Genomic DNA, 22,609 nt, shown 5'->3' on the forward strand with positions numbered 1-22,609 from the left:
CACTATCACATTGCTGTTGTGATCAACTACCTTGGGCACTGCATTTCTTTGGGGGCCTTACTGGCAGCTTTTGTCCTCTTCATGCGACTGCGGTAAGTGAGACCAAAGTATGCACCAAGATGTAGGATCATGCGATGAAAAGATTCTTCCTTGAAACTTGATAGCTGGGATACATGCCGTTTTGGCGTCTTAGTTACACTACGCCTCTTGAGTGATTCCTTTTCTCCTGCAGGAGCATCCGGTGCTTACGAAATATTATCCACTGGAACTTGATCACCGCCTTCATCTTGCGGAATGCCACATGGTTTGTGGTACAACTCACCATGAATCCAGAAGTGCACGAAAGCAATGTGGTAGGTTCCGCTGAGCCTGGCACAAAATTACTTTGTGACACAGTTTGAGAAACTGAAGAAAGGACCTTCAGTTTTTTGAGGTCTCGAGTACTTAGGCTGTTGTGAAAATCAAGCCTTTTAAAAGATCATAAAACTATACTGGAAAGCACTATGGATATTAAGGCCGCTGCAGCAGATAATGAAGCCTCTAATTAGCTTGGTGTCAAAGCACAGGTTTCACATGCAAAAATTCTAGTTTGAGTCCTTGGCATTTCTAACTTGGCCAGGAAAAATCTCTGGAGAGACAGAAACAGCATAGCTGGCCCAGTAGTCTACAAATATGGCCTATGGTCCACATGCGACCCCCAGAACATATAGAATCAACAATTATGGCTTAGTCCTTTCTGTTTTGCACGGGGAGGGATCTTAAACAGATTAAACTGTTGCCTTAAACCTTGCAGAAGCTCTGTATAAACATTCTACACTTTAAGAACCTGATCTCCCTCGCACAAAATCTGGTCCTGGCCCTGCCCATTTTTTGAAGCATGGGCCATGACATGCTGGACAAAGCCTAGTGGAGCCCACAAATCCATGAAAGTTGGGTACCTTTGGTCTAATTCATTATAAGCTGGCTCCCTATTTTTATTTTTAAAAGCACAATTTGATGGATTGCTGTGACACCGTATATGGTTGACCAGGCAGATTAATCTCTATACTGGGGTAGGGAACCTACGGCTCTTCAGAATTTGATAGGCTACAATTCCCAGTGTTCAGGATCATTGGCCCAAAATGGTGGGTCCTCATGGAAGATGAAGTCCAACAACAGATGGAGGGCTGCATGCTTCCCACTCCTGTTCTGTATGCTTCAGTAAGGAAGCCTGAAGCTCATACATCAACCTGAAATACCCTATCTTTAGCTGTAGGCAGCAGTGTCCAACAGAGTCAAAAAAGTTGTGGCAGTTGTGGTAACAATCACACATACAAAGGGGTAGGACTTCAGTTGCACTGCCACAACAGCCTTGTTGACATTTCTTCCTGCCCCCTGCAGACACTGCCAGCTGTCGGACTCTAGCTTTTTGCATTGCAGCCTTCCCAGTCCTATGATGAACAATGTTAACTTGGGAACACTTTAAGATATTTTTTGTAGGAATCTACCTATTTTTTCTTTTGCAAATGACTGAGAAATATATGAGGATTTCCCCCCTATTTTTAGACCCATTTAATTATCCTGCCCTTTGCCTTCTAAGATTTCACTGCATTACAAGTGAGCCAGCACTATTTTAGAAAAGAGCACTCACATCTAAAGTGCTTAACACCTCACCATTTTACATACGGCCTCCATCCACCTTTAGCCTGCAATTTTTGCCCAGACAGAATAGCTCTTTCTTATGCAGCACTGCACTCCTTTTAAGTGATTGACTCATTCATCTGAGGTTGCTGTTTCCTAGACATGACGCTCAACTCAGCAGTTTCTGCTTAATCTTGTTATGAAACAAATTTTAGGAAAGTCACACAATTCCAACTGTAAAGAAGCAACTCCAACCCATTAAAATTCTAGGCATGTTTCTGAAGGAAAGCAGAATCATTGGTGCAGGATATATAATGGAAAGTAAATGTATCAAACCTTTACACAGGAAAACAGAATATAAAGTTGTATTATTAGTGTTTCAGTGTTTGGTCTTAAAGCAAAAAAAAAAAAAAGAGTAAGAAGAGGTAAAATCTTTATTGTAGACTCTGGCAGTTCTAAACTTGGTATCTCTTTTTTAGTCTGATTGGCAAAAAACAAAACAAAACCTAAGGGATTTTTTCCGAGACTGTTTAAAACTGAGATTTAGCCAAATTGTCTTTAGTCAGGAGCTTTAAGAAAGAAACTAGCTAGATAGGCCTTTTTCATGCACAACATAAACTTTCTTAAGCTAGTGCATTTTAGGTAAGATATCCTACAGTACCCAGCTATCCTTTCAGTGATGACAATGACAATTCAGCACAAGGAGGACGTTCTGTGAATTTCAAATGTTGGCAGGCTGTAGGAACACCCAGAAGCTGCAGAACAGCTTGATTATGGATGCACTTGTTATGGATGTACTTTATTTGTTAAATAAAAAAATTGGAGCACTCCCTCCTCCATTTTTTCCCATAACAACAACCCTATTGGGTAGATTGCACTGAGATACTGTGACTGGCCTGGTCACCCCATGAACCTCCGGGGCTAATGGTGACCTTGAACCTTTACCAGACCTTAACCCCAGTGGTTCTCAATCAGCTACCTAATCGGATGCTTCCTGGCACTCCCCTTCATTAACTATGTTTGTTCCTCACACTGTAGCCATGGTGCCGTCTTGTCATAGCTGCCTACAACTATTTCCACGTCACTAACTTCTTCTGGATGTTCGGCGAGGGATGCTATCTGCACACCGCTATTGTTCTCACCTATTCAACAGACAAGTTGCGGAAGTGGATGTTCATCTGTCTTGGCTGGTGTGAGTGGCAAGGAGAAGGATAGGAGGGGGTTGGTGCATCCATGTAGGTTTGCTGGATGACAGGAGGCCTTTTCTGAAAAGAATTCCCTTAACATAGCCAGTTGGCACAGATAGGAAGAAAACTCAACATATCCAGTGATATGTGGTGGAACGGAGCAATATACAGAGACGACACAATTTCATTTTTTAATTGAGTAACTCCCTGAACTGGCACAGATGTTCTAGACTAGACTGGGGGGAGGGGGAGGAGAAAAGCTCTGGAGGGTGCCAATTATCATCTTTATCACTCTAGCTTATATAAAGGGGTGCCCAAGACATTTCATGGCCCGAAGTGAAGAACAACTCTTCTGAAACAATTTGCTCTGCCACTTACCATCCACCATCCAAATCAGTTGGTGTTCTTTGCCTAATAGAACTTTGTGCACCCTCAGGAACACATCATCTTTATTACTGCACAAATTCTGGACCCAGTTCTGCCGCAGTAAGCAACCCATCTGCAAAAATTCAGAAATAATCTATCATGTTACTTCTACTGCGGATACCAAGAAATAAAAGCAGATTCTGTGGCTGAATCATGAAAATATATTGATATATTATCACAGCATCTCCCCTCCCCCCCCAGATCCATATGGCCTTGTTCCTGCTATCCCACAGGGCCCGGGATGGTGTGTGAGCTTTCTAAATTGTGTAGCCAGAATCTGTGTTTCCTTGGCACAGTTGTTTTTATTGTTGTGATTCTTTTGTTTCTATGTGGATGCTTTTAATCCTTTTGAAAGCCACCCAGAGTGGCAAGTTGACAGTCTTATAAATTGAAGAAATAAATAAACCAATAAATAAATGATAAGTCCCTGCTAAAAGCAAGTTCAACAACTTTTTAAATGTTCAAGGGACTGCTCTTCTGCTCTGATATTAGAAATGAACTATGAGAGCAAACTCAGAATCATAAATTAATCTATGTGGCCGCCGAGAGTCAACCCTGACTTGATAGCACATAATTGATTTGTATAGATTCAGAGTATTCAGAACATCCAGAAAACTGCCCCAGAAGCAGCTAGACCAGCCCTACCATTGGGCAAAGTGCTTCAGGAAGCCCCTTTTCATGTCACAAAAAGGGAAGCAATTTGTTACCATGCAGGTCTACTGCTCAAGAGGGGAAGATACACTACCTCAAATGCTATGGCTTTTGGCATTACATATCTTGTGCTGGACTGAGTTTCCACATGCTGCTTCAGTCTAGGCAGCAAAATGTCTTGGTTCAGGAAATTGTGGTATTTCTGATTGGTATGTGGGGATGAAGCCAGATCCCGTCCTCTTCCGCCTGTTGTTGGATCTTCGGTTGATAAACTGCTAAAACTTACTTGTTCCATTCACAGGCATCCCCTTCCCCATCATTGTTGCCTGGGCCATTGGAAAACTCTACTATCACAACGAGAAGTAAGTCAGCCCCAGCCCCACTCCCTCCCCTCTTCTGCTACTATGGCAATGACTTCCAAATCAAGCTTGTATCACCATACAGTGGGTGGGTGCTCTGCTGGCCCCAAGAAGCATGAATCACTTTGCAAAGGCAGTCAAGAACGCTCTGAAATTATTTCAGAAAATTAGGTTGGAGAGGAAAGAATCCCTGCTTACAGACCTCATCTTATTCATTGTGGTTACCTCTTTTCTCCCACCTTTTCCTCCATGCATGAATTTGACCAGAGCAATTTACCTGTGCAAAATATAGACTTTTGCATCTTCAGATTGCCTGCAAATCACAAGTTGCCTTGGTGGCAATGGCCAAGCAGTACTTTAGTCATTGAAGGCAGAGCCTGTTTGTTTGTTGGTTAGATTTATATTCTGCCTTTCCTCCAAGAGCTGAAGGTGGCTTAGTTGGAGATCTCCCTTCATTTCATCCACACAGCAACAACCCTGTGAGGTAGGCTGAGCTGACAAGTGACATACTGCAATTTACCTAGTGAGTTTTCATGGCTAAGGGTGGATTTGAACTTGATCTCCCTGGTCCTGGTCCAATGTCTTAATGATTATACCACACCAGCTTCTATTGAAAGAATTGTAATTGGTTTATAGATAGTCAGTTAAAAACAACATACAATAAAATTTTATAGCATGCAGAATAAAACAACAAAATGAACATTAAAACAATACAAAGTAAATGCAGCATCAAAAACATTTAAGGAGCTCCTTTTCCAAGTTGTGTAAAAATAGGAATTTCCACAGTGTGATTATCATGACCAGGTGTTGCAAGGAATACAACCTCTGCCAGCAAAAATACCTTGCTCTATTAAAGCTATTATAAGGCCCTCTTAGGTGCTACTTTGAAGAAGCAGAAAAAGTATTGACCCATTTGAACTTTGCTGTCGGAGAAGACTCCTAAGAATACCATGGACACCCAAGAAAACAAACAAATGGATCATTGAACAAATCAACCCAGGGTTCTCAGTCAAGGCACGTGTGCCTAGGCTCAAATTATCATACTTTGGACACATTAGGCCTGTGTTGTCCAAACTTGGCCACTTTAAGATGAGTGGACTTCAACTCCCAGAATTCATGCTGGCTGGGGAATTCTGGGAGTTGAAGTCCACTCATTTTAAAGTGGCCAAGTTTGCACAACACTGCATTAGGCAAAGACCTGGCTCTCTTGAAAAGGTTGAGGATAACAAGCAGCAAGGTGGATAGACTCATTTACAGAGACAATGGATGTATCATTGGAAGACCTGAAGGACTATGTTGCGGACAGATTGTCCTGGAGAAAATCTCTCTATGTGGTCACTAAGTTGATACTGACTTGATGGCACATAATCAATCAATTGTTCATCAAATTGCTACTTCTCACCCCAGTCTATCTCACAGGTTTGCTGTGTGAATAAAGAACTATGCATCATAGCATACAACATACATTCTCTCATTGATATCTTCTCCACCTACTTCAGCGTTCCTTATACATAGCCCAGCTGTAACTATGCCTATTTTGCTCCTTGGTGATATAAATACAAATAAGAACTTGATTCTTCTAGTGTTCTTTAGTACTTTGCCTCTTTCAAGATGGCACTGCAGAAGGAATAGCAACATCTATGGCATCAGTCATGTGGTAGAATAGGAACTCTATTCTCCAGATGTTTAGGGCTGCAACTCCCATCACCTTCAACCTGCATTGCTAATGATAAGGGATTATAGAAATTGTAGTCCAGATTTTCTAAAGGTATCTGGTAGCTTGCCTCTGGACTTGATCATGTGTTTTGACTCAGATATGTAGTTCCTTACTATTCCAAATTTGAAAAAATCTCATAAGTCTCTTTCCACTGTACTAAAGCAAGATTCTAGTCCTGTTGAAATGAATAAGCTTGAAACACTGCATTGTATTTTCCCATAAGGGCAAAAACGGCACAGGCAGGGAAGGGTCAATCCTTCCTTCACCTCAAATATCATGGTGTAAATCTAATTTCTTTTCTCCTTCACCATTAATTATACACCCTGCTGCTGCTTTTAGAAAAAAACTATAAGGAAAAAGGATCTAAGCCTGCAACTCCAATATCCCAATCTAATTCAGCCTTTATTATTAAGGCTTGCACAGTTGGTAAAGTTTCAATGTGCTATGAGGTTCTTTGTGATTGTGGCTAGCAAAAGTAGAATAGCTTATGAAAACTGAACAGATCTTGAAAAAAACGTATACCACCCATTCACAGAATAGATTTCAGACAGAGAGAGAGAGACAGACCAGACAGATAACATCAAGTGTCTCTAATGAAACTCAAAAGGGGGAGGCCCCATTCATTTAAACAGCATTCGGATTTAACAAGAGCAGATAAGGTGTTTTCCCTGTGCCCTTGACCCTCCTTTCCCAGGGATTTGATAATGGCAGACTTAGCAGCCTTCTGGCAAGCCTATTCCATAATAATTAATCATGTAGACCAACAAGATTGATTTCAGCCTGCCACCTTTTGCCTTAATTGCCAGCCATAGTTTTCACTTCCATGCTAAGTCCTAACTGGGGTCACGGCTGAAACCAGACCACACTCTTGTTATGGGCCACAAGCTGCTTAAAAAGCACTCCTCATTTGGGATAAAAGGTATACAACTTTCTCTGCAAATACACAGCAGATGCAAACATGGGCATATTGGAGGTATTGGGTAGCAAACTTCATCTGTCTTGGGTGCTTGAGAAACTGCAGGAATGAAGGACCTGATAAGGATTGGGGGTCACAGGAAAGGGTGAGTTAATTCCATTCTACCTCCTCCATACTACAGTCCAAAGAAAACCACACACACACACACCAGTGCTAGTAAAACAGGACAGTCTAGAATGATATACATTGAGAGAGGCAATGTGTTCCCATAGGTACCCGTGGACACCACTCTTAGTGCTGTTAGGCTCTGTGCCCATTTGCAAAACAAAGCATCAAACTTTAGGATCATCTTTATTTAGTAGAAAGTCTCTTGACCCCACATAAGCCCCATAAATCATTCTTAGAAAATAAAAATTATACACAGCTTTTTGGGGACCTTCCAAAGACATAGGTAACCTGGGGAATGAGAGGACTGCTTGGGATCAACTTCTCTACTTTACCTTCTGGTAGATGGGTGCTTTGTGATTGGCCACAGACACAACATCATCTCAGCATTCCAAATATGCTTACTGGTTAAACAGGCTATTTAACCTTGGTGTATCCTGTTCCCAGCAGATATTGTTTTTCTAGTCCATGTACTTTACAACATGTACTTTACAACACACAGGATGCTTTCCTGTGATTTGAAAGGGATTTAGTGAGGGAGAAGTGGCCATGCTTGAAAGGTTCAGCAACTGGAGGTGTTACACTTTTAATAAAATGGTTAGTTAAACAAATCCTTTATAATAGAATCTGGACTATAATATAATTCTGGACTATTGTAATAGTAGTGAATTCATTGGTAAGCCAGTGACTATTGATAAGCATAAAATATAAGACAGATGGTTTTTTTCCTTTCTTAGTTTGTAATTTTAGTTTGTACCCTTAATTTTTTAAGGTTTTTTTTTTTGGAAGATTAAATATTGTTTTGTTACAAAAATAAAGATATTAATTTTTTCCCCAAAAAGTATTCTGGACTATGATGAAAGCTTTTTCCTAGAACAAATCATGGCTTTGGAGTAGGGCTGTCCGTAGACTATGAATCTCACTTGAAAATTATTTTTCCTTGCCTTACTTGTTTTGGGAGGGACTAATTGTTGAACAGCAAAAGGCACTTGGCACCCAATCAAAGAAGTTTTCTTTTTATACTATAGCACAGATTGTAAGTAGTATTATTTCATATAGCTGAAACAAAATATGGATTTGGGTCTTGAACTCTAGCTCTGCTTCAGGTATGGTTAAAGTCAAGTCCTCAAGTGTTTTTCAAACTTGGCAACTTTAAGATGTATGGACGTCAAGTTCCAGAATTTCCCTGCCAGCAGGCTGGCAGGAGAATTCTGGAAGTCGGAGTCCACACATCTTAAAATTGCCAAGTTTGAAAAACACTGATTTATCTGTTTGTGTTTTGACTTGCAGATGCTGGTTTGGAAAGCGTGCAGGAATTTACACTGATTACATCTATCAAGGTCCAATGATACTGGTGCTGTTGGTAAGAGTGGAAGCCCCCTCCTGTACACCCCCAAGTTTTTCCAGGGTGACCAGAGGCAAAAGTGGAGAGCATTTCCAATGCAGTAACTATGAATGGAAAGAGGAACTCTGGCAGGGTCAGTTGATTATTAGTAGGGAAAAAATGTGCAAGCTAATTTCTCTTGTTCAGCTCTGAAAAGTTTTAACCTTGTTCTTCTCTGCCTCTGGTCCTCCTGGATGCAACTCTTTCACTATTGGAAAATAATATATCAGTTTCCTTTGCATCAGGGAGTCAGTCTCTTACATTTTTTCCCCCTTTTCCTTTCCTTTCCTTTCCTTTCCTTTCCTTTCCTTTCCTTTCCTTTCCTTTCCTTTCCTTTCCTTTCCTTTCCTTTCCTTTCCTTTCCTTTCCTTTCCTTTCCTTCCTTCCCCCTCCCTCCCTCCCTCCCTCCCTCCCTCCCTCCCTTCCTTCCTTCCTTCCTTCCTTTCTCTCATGCCACTATTTAGAGACCCAATTTTATCAGTGTCAGAAGGGGGGAGAGAAAGAGAGTGAGCACTAAGCTTTTCCTTGCAGGCTGCTTGTCCGCTAAGAACACCCAACTATTTTTTTTTCAGTCATTGGGGAAGGAACAGAGGAGAAGTTAAGAAGTCCAAGGATTCTTTTCCTTGTGAGTGATCAGTGGTCTACAGGGACAGAGATACTCTATCCTCCAAAGCAATGTCACATCTAGCTATATTAAAGTAACAACAAAAGGGTGACAAGTCTCTTGAATTATAGCTTTCTTTTATTCCTTCTTTCCTCCCACTCCTCCTCTTCCCACTCTGTTTTTGTCCTGCTGCTGTACTTCCTCTCCAATTTCTCTCCCACTCATGCTACCACCACTGTATCAGTTGAACACAGCATACTTCACACACATTCCCCATCCCCAGCAAGCCTGCTAATAATGTTCTTTGATGAGGATAATAGTCACTGCCTTATTACCCAGACCACGTCTCTGTTGCAACCTTGGTCAATGCAGAGTCCTGGGGAGAAAGTGGGAAGTGATTGTATTGTTAGAGGCTGATGCCAGGCAGAGATAATACAGTTGTTTCTGCCCTCTGTGAGCTGTGGCCATTATGTTTCTGAATCCAAGTATTTAATTATACTTGAATTGATAGAGACAAGAGGACAGAAGCTCCCCCACCCTGAAATCACAGCAATCTGTCTCTGGAAGAGTTTTCAGTCCAAGGTTGTCTTGATTCCATTCTGGCAAAGCAGCTTTCCTCAAACGAGAACTTCCCAAATATATGGGACGACAGCTTCCATAATCCCCAATGGCTTGTTGTTCTGTGCAAACCAGAAGGTATGATTTGAGATAGATAAACTAAGCAACTCGGAACTCATTGCTGAGTTCCTGAGAAACTGACCTTCTGCTTCATATGTAGTGTAAGACCAGACAAGAGACTGAATGCTGATTTAATGCTTTCTCAAAGGAATAAGAAAGGGAATGGGGGAAAATGCTGCCTAAGGTTTCACTTAAGATCCATTGAGCTTTTACACATGGTGCTAAACCATAATTTAGCACTAAGTATGACCCAGGCTTTCTGTCCTGCTTCCGTCAGATCGTTCAGTGTAAAATAAAAAAGAAAGAATCATGGAATCCACTTGTATATTGTTCTTTAACATGACCAAAACTATGAAGAACCACTTCTAAAATTGTACCAAGGATTTGGTATCGTACTGTATAGACATAGGTGATGCACAGCATCATAGACACTAGGCATCCCCATTGCTAGCTTTTCCTCAGTTTAGTCTGCAAACTTAATAGGACCATTTTTTAAATGCCTAGCTTTTTTGTTGAGATAGAAAAATACTATTTGGTTTGTGGACAGTGATCATGCTGTCAGACTACCAGCACAACTCTAAAAAACTGTTAATCTTCTGTCTCTATCCCCACAGTCAGTAATGAAAGATTTAGAGAAATAGAAAACTGCAAATCAAATGAAACACCATTGATAATTTGCCACATAGACAGTAACCACATTCATTCTAACAAACTGGGTTTTAACCAGAGATTATCCAACCTTCATCAGCAGTCCTCTAAAACAGACCAGTTTGAAATAGGGGATAGGCTATAACCTTTTTTCTAATCTTCATATATATTGGACATTCCAAGATAGAACAAGAAGTAAGGTTTCTACACTGATACACTTGCAACTATATGTTTTTTTAATTGACAGTTTTCAGACTCAGGACCAGGTCAGTCATTCTGTCACCTAGAAGAAAGGATGATCCTTGTCAGAAAAGGACTGGATCAGTAATAGGATAGTACAGTCACCCACTTCCTCTGGGGCAACAGGATAGGTTAAAGTCCCAGACAATTGACACGTGTGTTGTTGTTTGCAAGAAGGCAATGACACAAGAGATAAACTGGCTGTGATTATTAAGTTCAGCTTGGATTTAACTCTGGCACAGTTAAGAATTTAACATATTATATACAAGGTACCATTATTACCCATAAGATGGGTAGGTTCAACTTTTGGTAAATACCCATTTCCTCACATCCCCCTCTTTCTAAATAAAATAACTTATTCACAGTTCACTTCTTGTGCCATTCATGCAATATTTAACACTGTTCAATTAGTCTGCTCGGCTTCTTGATCAAACATCTGTTCATATCACTCATAGAGTAGCATGTGAATATCCTTTGTCACCCCAATTGGCACTGATTGTTCTAAGCTTTCTGCTCTGAGGAAGTTGATATTTAACAAAAAATTAAGCTACCCATGTTACAGAGCAAGAGAGTTTTCCTTGCAATATGTTAATTTTTTGTTCCATGTTCAAGCTGATACTAATAAACACAGTCATTCACCTCTTGTTCCATTGCATCCTCATAGATGCACAACATGGGGTGTTAGAAGTGAAGCTTAATTCCTGTGCAGCAATGATGATGTGCTAGAGACTAGGGCTGGGGGCACTTCTACAAGCTTGTTAAAAGAAAACAAAATGTGAATATTACTGCACAAAGTAAGTACAAGGCTTGAAGTCAGTCACAGCATTACTCTGCAATAGACAATAGTACTCTCTCTGATGTTAGCTGAGCAGAAACAGCCACATTTTAAAAAAGTGATACTCTGAGACCACCACCAGAATTGAAGCTTACTGGTAGTGTGGAAAGCTAATTAGTGGTGATGCTTTTAACCAAGATTTTTGCTGCGTGTGAGAGCAATTAGCTACCATGAAGAAGAGGATGAACAGAAAATGGCACCCTTCCTGACAGTGGTTGGAGCAGATGCTTTGATATATAATACACTTATATTCATAGATGAACAGAGAAATAACCTTAAAGGCCTACTGCAGAAATATGAGGCATATGGTCTGCTACAAATAATGTAATATATGAAAGATTTATCTTCAGATCATACCTACAGAAGAAGACTGAGACCATTAAAGAATTTGTAACAGAACTGAAACTAAAAAGGAAGTCTTGTGACTTTGGTATGTTGATTGAAACTTAGATCAGAGATGCAATAGTTTGGGGCATAAGAAAAGGGAGAGCACAAGAATGCTTACACATTCTTGGAAAAGGGGCAAGTATGCAAATGATGTAGCTGATGTGGCATGAAGCATGCCTATAAAGCACATGTGCAGAGATGTCAGAGTGTGGCTAAAATGTGCTTCAAAAAACAATTCAAGCCATATACAGAGAAGTGCCGAGTGTATGAATCAGAAAATGCTATCTTCATGGGGTCTGTTGACGTGGATAGGGTAAGACACCAGAAAGACAGCTATGTTAAAACAGTGGAATCCCCATTGCTTATAAGATTTATGCTGGCGCGCAAGTCAGTCTAAAAGCTGAAAGTGATTACAACTGAATAATGCCTAAGCCGACCTTATGCCTAGTAACCATGCATCTAAAGTCTTATATTGAGGATCCAGTAGCCACACTGGGTTGCTGTGAACTCACTTTGAAAGAGAAAGGCACTCTATATGATATAAAAGCATTAGCTGCACCAAATCTGTGAAGAACCATCCTGTACCTAGAAACTCCTAAGAAATTATCAATAGTGAATCAAATTGACTTGATCAATATTGAACTATCACAGAAAAAAAAAAGCCTCTATGCTTAAGCAGGTATGAAAATGTCTTTTATGTCTCCCAATAACCCAGCACTTACCCTTAGTAAAGATGCACAACCAATAATACATCCTATGAACATGATACCAGGAGCACTGAAACAAAATTAAAAGCAGAACTGGACAGAATGCAAACAAGTGCAATTAATTGCCAGACTGAAGAACCAACTGAACAGGTTCATTCCATGTTTATAGTTTACCTGAAAGATGGAAGTCTGAGAATTGGCCAAAGAATTAAGTAAGTGCATTCACAGAGAGCATTAGCACAGCACACAGAATTCAATTCATAGGGTGTTCAAGAGGAGCAGTTAGGTCATCATTCCTGGCTTCCACAGTCTGCTGCTTGAGACAATTACCTCAGTATACCTACTATAATGGAACAGCTGGCCCAGTATAGAACTAGGAAGGGCTCTTGTTCTGGAGTCCAGTGGTAGCATAAGTCTTCCTTGCTTATTAACGGTGATAAATTTAAAGAAAACATAACTATAATTAATATGTAGAAGCCAAGGATTCTCCATAAAAATTCTATTAAACATAGTGAGTTGAATCTCGATTAGAAATCCATTGAAATTAGTGGGATAAATTAATCACAAATAGCTTAAGATTCATAATCACAGTAGATGTGTAAGTATGATTAAACCTGGATTCAATTCATTTTCAGTGTTCCATAATGCACCAAGGCTTTGATCAATAAATAATATTGAATACAAACACCAACCAACAACATAAACAGGGAATGGAGACAATGTTGAATTAAACAGAGACCTTTTGTTTTCCACCAGATAGTAACAAAATATAAAAATCACAAATTGAATCTTCTAGTTTTAAACCAAAAAAAACCAAACAAGCCCTCTTTGGATTACAAATATTCCATTTGATATAAATCTCTGACAAATAGTTGAGAAAATAGCTCCTCCCAGTGGCAGAGAGAATGAAGTAGCCTGAAAAATAAAAATTAAGTTTTGTATTTTTATTTTTGCATTTTGGTGCCATATTGGAAACTTTCTTTAAAAATGTATAAAAACATATTTTCAGGACATGCTATGCACATTCTCTCAGAGGTTGGAAACTAGGCTGCGTTTCTTAAATGTACATATAAACATATGGTTGCAACAGGATGGAAGCAGGATTAGATAGGCAAATGGGAATTGCCCAAGAGAAGACCCCATAGGAAGTCTCGTACACACCATGCAAAGCCAAATATTCATAAGTTACCATCAATCATGCAGACTGTTATGAATCTATCACAGCTTGAAGATGCTTGTGCATTTGTATTGTTGGACATCAGATGTTCAGAAGAGACTGTTCATTTTTTAATATACTTTATCAGCCTTCCCTAATCTAGTTCTCTTTAGGTACACTTGGACCTCATAGTTCTCAGCCAAAATGGCCCCAGCCTGAGAATTTAAATAGTTTGAATCCAACAATCCTGTGGAAAGCTGCCTTAGATCGCCAAGTGGATAACCCATAGCAGAGAATAAGAATAGATAAGAATTCAGTGTACACGAGCACATCTGATTGTGCTGTGCAAGAGTATATGAGTGCAAACCTGTAGAAGAAGTACCTTTGAACCGTATGGTCCCCTGGCTGTTGGATTCTTTCAATATCTTGTCTGTGCACATTGCTCTTAGTGCTGTCTGTTGGAGAGGGTATCTATTGCACGTATAACTTATTTTCATCACCATCTTTCTTTCACTGAATCTTACAGCTGAATATTATTTATTTATTACACTAAAAAAATCACTTCTTTCCTCCAAAGAAGTCAGGAGAGCTTATATGTAGTAATGGTGGTCCATTTACCAAATGAATTAATTTAGTAACCATGTTAATTGTATTTTGTGAAAGCAGCTGGTGTGTTTTATGAGTAATCAGTTTGAACTTATCTGTAGCTAAACTATATCTCCATTTCTGGCTGTGAATACACTATAGGTAGTCCTTGCTTAGCAACCACAATTGAGACTGGCAACTCAGCTGTTAAGCAAAGAAATTGCTAAGTGACTGTGGTTATTATCTTACTTCAGCTTTCTTTTGCTTTACAAACCTGTGAAGGTCATAAATGAGAGGATTGGTCATAAAGTTACTTTTTCATCACTATTGTAACTGCAAATGGTTGCTAAATGAGGCAGTCACTAAGTGAGGTTTACCTGGATAGAAGTGGGAGAATAATTTAAATAGGTTAGCTGAAGAAAGAACAAGGAATAGAATGGAGAATAATAATGTCAAGAATATAAGCTGGAAACTCTTTGGTTCAAATATCTTCTCACTGGATGATTTCGGGCCAGTCACTATCTTTACCTATTTAATCAACTTTATAGGGTTGTAAGGATAAAGTGAGAAAACGGAAAAATTATGTACTCACTTTCAGCTGCTGGAGAAAAAACACAACACAGTAAAATATTACACATGCACACACACACCAAAAATGCCATGGTTTAAATATGAACTCAATCATTAACTTATTGTTTGACTGTTCCCTAACTTTACACCTCATCTGAGTCCATTATCTGAGGCTAATAATTAATGTAGTCTGATGGAGTGGTTGCACTGAGATAATGTCAAAACTATGCTTTATCCTGAATCTTCCTCTTTTCATGACATCTTCTACAAGTAACATGCTGCCATTTTGATATATGGGGATGTTGAGACTGTCTGTTAGCATTTTGTATCTGATTTCATTATTCCTAGGTGGCTTGCTGGGGAAAAAAAACAGGTTGCAAGGATTAATAAACAATAAAGATGGCATAAAGTACAAATAAGGGTAGGATAATGATGTCCCTACACTATTCCAGCTCTTCTACCCTCTACAATGGATTCAGTTAGGGGATAACTTTAATTTATGCCACAAACAACTTGGTATAAAACTCTCCCTGCCCAGTTGTTTTATTAGTTTTAAGCTGATTTTTGTTTCTGTTCCAGATCAATTTTATTTTTTTATTCAATATTGTCAGAATCCTGATGACCAAGCTCCGGGCCTCGACCACCTCAGAGACCATACAGTACAGGTATTAACCTAGATGGGGAAAGAGCAGAACAAAAGGGGAAAGCTGAGAGAGGGTTATAAGAGGGGCTGTCCTAAAAACAAGACCAGCTCTGCCAAGAAGCTGACTGAAACAGCTGCTTCAGGAGGGAGATGCAGGAGAGGATGGGCCAGCAGAGTAACAGGGGCAGCGGTGTGGCTGTGAGAAAGCATACCAAGCCCCCTATGCTAATCTACATAGATTAGAGAGGACATAGAATAATGTCCCCTTACCAGCATTGAAGTAGGATTCAGTGCAAGGCCAGTCAACTTTGGTTGAGTGGGCACCAGTTCTTGACCTTTCCCCATGAAGAAAAAGGGTTTCTGGCATGGAAAACAGATTCTAGGGTTGAATTTTGATATCAGTTCCCATCTTACAATATAATGAGATGGGAAAATGCCTGATGGAATCTACTACTTCAGACTGTTGGCAAAGGATACAATTTGTTAATGTTTTCATGTAGAATATTCCTTGTCAATAGAAGACTAAAAAGTCAGAAGAAGTTGCTGCTATTCTTTGGCCTGTTGTCCTAATTTTGCAAGGACATGGGATTCCACCACCAGCATCTCATGCACACACATTCCACATCTGAGATTTATTAACTTCTCCCCACTTGTTTTGCTGCTTAAGATCCAGCATAAGATTCTACTGATCCAGCAATGGGATACAGGGATTATAGTCTGGATGGTAACACATATGCTCTTCCTTCAGAAAAGCGGTGAAGGCCACCCTTGTGCTCCTTCCGTTACTAGGAATAACCTACATGCTTTTCTTTGTTAACCCTGGAGAAGATGAAATATCCAGGATAGTCTTCATTTACTTCAACTCCCTTTTGGAGTCCTTCCAGGTATGCAGAACCTCACAAAAATTAGAGCTGAAATGAATTAGAAGGGAGGTTGGGTAGATGGAATTTATATAGAACCTTCTGATTTTTAAGTGGTTTATATTAATTTTATATTATGTATTTATTTAATATATTGTTCCTCCACCATTCCAAATTATGAACTCTGTAGATTTATGGGATTTTAGAAAGAATGCTGGAAGTGTACAAACTGGCAGATTAATTGTCAACAACTTTGCCTTGGTAAATGCTTTCATTAACAAAATTTTAAATGATCTCGCTCAAGGATGAACTTCATATACAATATTTGCAATTAAATAAATAATTTTGAACTTGCTCAGTCTGTTCCTTCAGAAGTTACTACAAACCCTTCCAATGGCCTTTATTAATCTCTGTGTTATCCTTCCCCAGCTAGTGGAATTTCCAAATGTTTTTGTTATGTCTCTGCTGAGAACTTTTAATCAAAGTTACCACAAAGCTCTGCAACATGCAATTTAATGATAAAGCTGAGATGCACAAGGTTGTTTTTTTTTTTTTGGTGTAGGCCCATACTTGAACTTTGGGTGGTATAGTGAGGCCTCATCCACACAGCTTCTTTGTCCCAACTCCAAGTTGGCCCATTTGCTGTTCACTGAGATCATGTCCCCATAACAGAGCCTCCATCTTGCTGCCAACCCATTGCTTAGGCAGGCTGAATTCAGTCGAAGGTATGAAAATAGTGTTTTCCTCTGGAAGACAGAAGTCTGGGTGCTATGTAGACAAGCAAGGCCCACTGCAGGACCACCCTTCCCATCTGGGTACTGCATTCTCTGCTGTGGCTGCCAGAGATACTGAACAGCTTCCTTGTGCAGCTTGGTGTCCTGTCCTGTCCTGTCCTGTCCTGTTTTTTTTTTTGTTTTTTTTTGTGGATCGTTCAGAAGAATATCAAACAGGCTCTTTCTCAAGGTTGACATTCCTACTGGTAATCTTTGTGCAATCTTGACAGTCATCTTGCAACTACTGCCATCTCCCACCATGCCAGTCTCTGCCCCCTTTGCTTTCCCATCTTGTTCTTCTGCCTGCTTTTCTCTGACACCGTGAAGCATCTGGACCAAGCACAGGTCCTTCCTAACCCTGTCTGCAGCTCACCATGGATGCAACTCCAGAGCCAGAGACCCTCTATGGGAGGCAGGGAAGGGGAGAGGTGGTAGCTGAGGATGGGAAACGAGGGCCAGAGACTGACTGTAATGGATGAACCATGTAAAAAGATAAAATGACTTGAATGTCTAAGCATTTTAAAGGGAAATCTTAGAACAATTCAGTTTGTACATCTCTTGCTCTCTTTTTTTTACAGTTTCCAAGAGCTGCTTTATGCTATTGAGTGAGGGCAGCAACACTACCAGCCTCATTGCTGAGGGGTGGTAAAAGATATACTGTAGGGGCAGTGTGTTTCATATCAACATATGCACTTTCCTCATGTCTCAAGGAATGGGGGAAAGTACAACAACATGACTGATGGAGGACCACTTGCTAAAAAGTTGGCAGAGCCAAAAGCTAAAAGTGTTTGAATTTATACTTAATTTAAATGTAATTACATGTAATTAAATATAGGGAACTCTCCAAGAATTGAATGATTTTGTCACATTAAAATTATAATTCAATGAGAGATTTTGGTGAGAATCCACACCGCAGGCTGTGTTCAAGGCACTGGAGACCTCAAGACTGTGTATCTTTGTAACAAATGGTACTATTGAGCATGAATCCTATTCTTTACTAAGTTAGCCACAGTCCATTTTCTCACATAACATTGGGAGGAACATGTTATGCCGTTAGTCCAATCTCCTGATAAATGCAGAAATTTAGAGACTGAGAATGTCCAGGCAAGGGCAATCTAGCAATAGACAGCCCACCTCCCTATTAGATAATAGGCAGAAGACAAGTTGTGGCTGTAGAGCAGATTTATACATTGGAGACTTGAATCCCAGTATGTGTCTGTTGAAAGAAATTAGAAAACATGGGGGAAAGATCATGGCTATTTCATTCTCTTCCCTATGCTGTGATTGATTCCACAGTCTTTTTTTCTTCCCCATCCAGGGTTTTTTTGTCTCAGTTTTCTACTGCTTCCTGAACAGTGAGGTAAGCTGGGGTTAGAAATGAAGATGGTGGGACAGTGGAGGTCTGTTGTTACCTTGCATGCCACCAAGAACATCTAAAAAAAGAAAAGAAAAGAACTGATAGCCCAAAAGTTCTTTGGGAGAGTTGAGAACCATTACTATGGGTAAAGAAAACTCAGAATATAGCAAAGGGAGTGTGGAGGAACTAAGTTTTTTAAAGCTTCAAATTTTGGTTTAATTTTTGAAATTGGAATTTCAAGTGCATTTATCTTTTAGTACTTTAATGTTCCTTCCAAGGAACGCTTTGAACACAATGACATCTGAAGACACGCTGGTAGGTATAAATGTGATAAATTTAATACTCTACACCTTTCAAATGTAAAAGATTTGATTTAAATGAAAACTATTTTTAAAAAAAATTGAGAGCAAATTTAAGATGGAAAGACTTCCTTGAGGAGTTTTTCCTCCCCATATATTTTGTTTCTAGCACATAAGGACTTTAGGAGAATTGGCACAGAGCAGACTTTTTCAACCTTGTGCTATATAGGAATTCCCACCCAGAATGGTTAATGGTCATGCTAACTCGGAATGCTGGCCTTTCTATTTCTAAAATATATGGAAAACATGGGTTTGGAGAAGGATGGGCTTAAAGAGAGGCAAGCAAGACTCTCAATGGTAGTTTGTGTTTGAAGAAGGAACACTCATTCCTGAAGAATATCTGTGTCCAACTTTAAAACCAAAAGAGGCCAGCAACTGATGGTGCTGACTCTTTCCTCCTGTGTTCTACCTCCCTATGGCTTTGTCCTCCAGAAATCAGTTTCTCTCAGCTACTGCTTGTGATACAATCTGCCAGTTCAGTCTTTTGTTTTTCAAATTGGATCCTACTTCTATCACCATTTTTCTTGGCAGCTGGAGAATATTGCTGTAGTATCTATTTTATCTCAAAGGACCCACTTGTTATATTACCAACTTGAGGTGAATTAGTGAGTAAACTTAGCATTACTATACAGTATTCTCAGGTATGTAGCTGCTGGAACTGAAATTTGCTCTGAAAGGTTTTTATTTTTTCTTTCAGAATTGTCAGCCATTTTACTTACCCACGGGGTTTAGGAGTCATCCTATGTCAATTGCCTTATGGGAAATTACAATAGTAGCTGCCCAGCATTAATTAAACCAAATTTCTGTAGTCATTTGCATAAGTATCCTGAAAAAAATAACAAGGATTTTTCACATTTGGACACTTCATACATTTACCTTTGGTAAACCTTTGATAAATAGGCTCATTATTGCAGATTAAAGGTAACAGACTGTGGTTTTGCATTTATGAATGGTAAGGATTCACAAAGCACCCTTTAATATTTTGTTCAAAGGAGATTCTTTGTGATCTAAAAACCTTGGCCTTCATAGGCTTTCCTGTAAAATAAATATCTTCAATCAGTGCGATTATGGGTTATGTTGGGTGGAGTTGCTTCCAAAAATCACGAGACACTGGACTGGGGAAGGCTGGTCTAATGCATCTAGAATGACCTTCTTCATTGAATCTGGCTCCCCTTTCAGAGAAGGAATCAGTGAGGCAACAATGTTTGTTTTTTGTGATGTTTTCTTAGGTCCGTTCTGCAGTACGGAAGAGGTGGCACCGATGGCAGGACAAACACTCCATCCGTGCCCGAGTGGCAAGGGCCATGTCCATTCCTACATCCCCAACCCGTGTCAGCTTCCACAGCATCAAGCAGTCAACTGCTCTCTGAGACTCATGTTTTAGGGAGAAGACTTTTACTGTCTTTCCTAAGTTACAGCTTAGGAAAGGCCAAGAGATTTCGTCCGCATTTTGCAGACATTTTATGGGAGAAATGGTATGCATTGGAAGGGAGTGTTTGTGAGATTGGAACTTCAAGTCCTGGCAAACAAAGTGGTTCGGAAACAATGGGAACTCCAAGGCCTACAACCACAACGTTCCATCCTAAAAAAAGCTATGGCCTATTTCACTTTCTAAGACTCCTGGAGATTTTTGTTCTGTTTGCTTACTGATTTGGAAGATGATTATCTATCACAAGTACTGTGGAAGGACAGTTTAGCAGATTATCCCCAGCTGGAGTTGGTGAGCAATAAGCAAAACCAAATGCAGCAAGTTTAAGCTTGGATATTGTCACATATGCTGCACATAAAAGGCTTGTTTTAAAGGACTTATGAGTTCATGAAGATAGATGCAGCTAATGTCCAATACAAGCCAAAGGCACAAATCTCACATTCAGGACCATTAACTTACCTGATTCTGTGGATTAAACAGAGCTGGCCGACACTGCCATCATGTAAACTCTCTTAGTAAAATTCCTTAGGACATCTCTGACTCCTATATGAAGATTAAAGTGGTGAGCAAGAGACACTAGAGCTGTTCCCGTGTATCTTCCTCATCCAAATCTGCTGCAGGTGATGCCAAAGATCTGAAACCTGGTGGACTCTCATTCAAGAAGATGACTAACCTACTTGTTCCATGATCCAGATAATATTGACCTGATTTTCACCATAGAAAGCCTATTTTAGCCCAAAAATGGAGTGGAACAATAATGCATTCCTTTTGGTATCTCTTAATAAAGAATAGCACCATCCTCTATCCCTGCTTGCAACCTTCTATTTTTTGCAATCTTCTGCACAATTGATCTTTCCCTGCCTAGAGAAATTTAGCTGTATATGTATGTATTACACTATATGTATACACACACACACACAGACACACATACAGAAAATAGGAACAACTACAAAATCCCTGAAAATGGTCACTTCTTCACTTTTGCTTTTCAAAGCAAGTTGCTTCCTCATATTAAGAAAATTTGAAAACACGGTGATAATTCTGGTAACATCTCAGAAGTCAGGACACAGGATTAATCAAGGTTTTCTGTGATTGAAAGGAAGTACTACTTTACTTTTTCCTATGATTAGCAAATTTATAGGCCAATTTTCATTATAAATATATTTTAGGAACATAGCTTTCTGCAGAATTTGGGTTAACATTCAGAAGTCTTCACTTGAATGTATCATTTTCTGGCTCTTGGGCCACAATTCCCATAAAAATAGTTCCTGCATCATCAGCACTTTTGTTGGAATTTATAAACCAAGAATCTGCTCAAGTATTAGGATCTGTCTCCTTGTAGTTTGGAGTTTTCTTGTGTGAATACCCCTATCAATGAAGTGTTTCATTCAGGTCCTGAGAGTAATTGAACCATTTGTTAATAGCTTGAGGTCTAGAAGATGCTAGCCCAAGTAGATAAGTGAACTACAAACACAGGAATTCCAAAAACTTCCTATTATATGTTATTTTGAAGCTGGAATCAATATTTGTTCCATATTATCTAGCTCTTAAGATTAAAGCAGACTGGTCTAAATTTTAATTTACTAAGTCAAAGATTATTAAGCCACCAATTTTTGTGATCTGCCTACTGCAAAAAGAAAGAAAGGGGAGGGGCTCTGAGGGTGGGGGTCCAAGCACATGGCTGTTCGGTCACATGTAGTTTGGAGATGACAAAGGTATGTAAACCTGGAACATTTAAATGACTTATCAAGCTCAAGTACTGTCCAGCTGAACAGAAAAGCCTTTCGGGGAACACTTCTGAGCCAATAGCCTTGCAACAGGTAATACCTATAAAACATACTCTTATATGTTTGAAAAATATCCAGGAAAAGAAATATCCACTGGTAGAATGACCCATTGGCAGTGGTTTAAAACACACACAGATCCAAACAGTTATTAATGATTCCCTCCTTCTGATCTATCGATATCTGAATGGTATTCCCTCCCTAGGCCTTCTGTAATGCTAGCTAGCTAATCAGCAGCCATCTTCTGGCCATTCAAAAACTAATAAAGCAGCAGTGGCCTCCAGAACAATTCCCTCAATCACTCATCTTCACAAAAGTTTAAGCTTATCAAAATAGCTGTTGCTAAATCAGATTAACCCACTATCCAGGCAATGGAATCCAATTCCTTATGACAGACATCCCAACTGTCTGTCTGAACATTCCAACATTGTATTTCCCCATGCATGTTTTAAAACAACATGTAGGCCTGAAAAAGACTGTTGATCTGCACTGGAAAGATGTAATGGGTAGTATGACCCAAAATTGCATACGTTTCATATTGTCACGAGCTTCCTGACATTCAGAGTTAT

The 22,609-nt window shown here is 39.6% G+C and overlaps 1 protein-coding gene across 1 annotated transcript; it reads left to right on the forward strand.

Moving 5' to 3' along the window:
* Positions 1–308: 308 nt before the first annotated feature.
* Positions 309–20,277, forward strand: LOC103053136 (corticotropin-releasing hormone receptor 1). Its single transcript, XM_025167265.2, has 8 exons — positions 309–353; positions 2,659–2,812; positions 4,186–4,246; positions 8,332–8,404; positions 15,415–15,500; positions 16,227–16,362; positions 18,430–18,471; positions 20,057–20,277. Exons 1-8 carry the CDS (start codon positions 324–326, stop codon positions 20,195–20,197), a joined length of 723 nt encoding a protein of 240 aa, XP_025023033.2. The 5' UTR covers positions 309–323; the 3' UTR covers positions 20,198–20,277.
* Positions 20,278–22,609: the final 2,332 nt, after the last annotated feature.

The sequence above is a fragment of the Python bivittatus genome, unplaced genomic scaffold (genome assembly GCF_059951505.1).
Source record: "Python bivittatus isolate LINGU-HERP-01145 unplaced genomic scaffold, Pbiv_v1 ctg000410_np1212, whole genome shotgun sequence".
In the NCBI taxonomy this organism is placed as follows: domain Eukaryota; kingdom Metazoa; phylum Chordata; class Lepidosauria; order Squamata; family Pythonidae; genus Python; species Python bivittatus.

Bases quoted from the DNA above. Each gene is read 5' to 3' on its own strand.
- LOC103053136 (XM_025167265.2), top strand. From the start codon at position 324: ATGAATCCAGAAGTGCACGAAAGCAATGTG. The intron at 2,813-4,185 runs GTGAGTGGCAAG...TTCCATTCACAG, and splicing joins GTTCATCTGTCTTGGCTGGT to GCATCCCCTTCCCCATCATT. The intron at 8,405-15,414 runs GTAAGAGTGGAA...TTTCTGTTCCAG, and splicing joins CAATGATACTGGTGCTGTTG to ATCAATTTTATTTTTTTATT.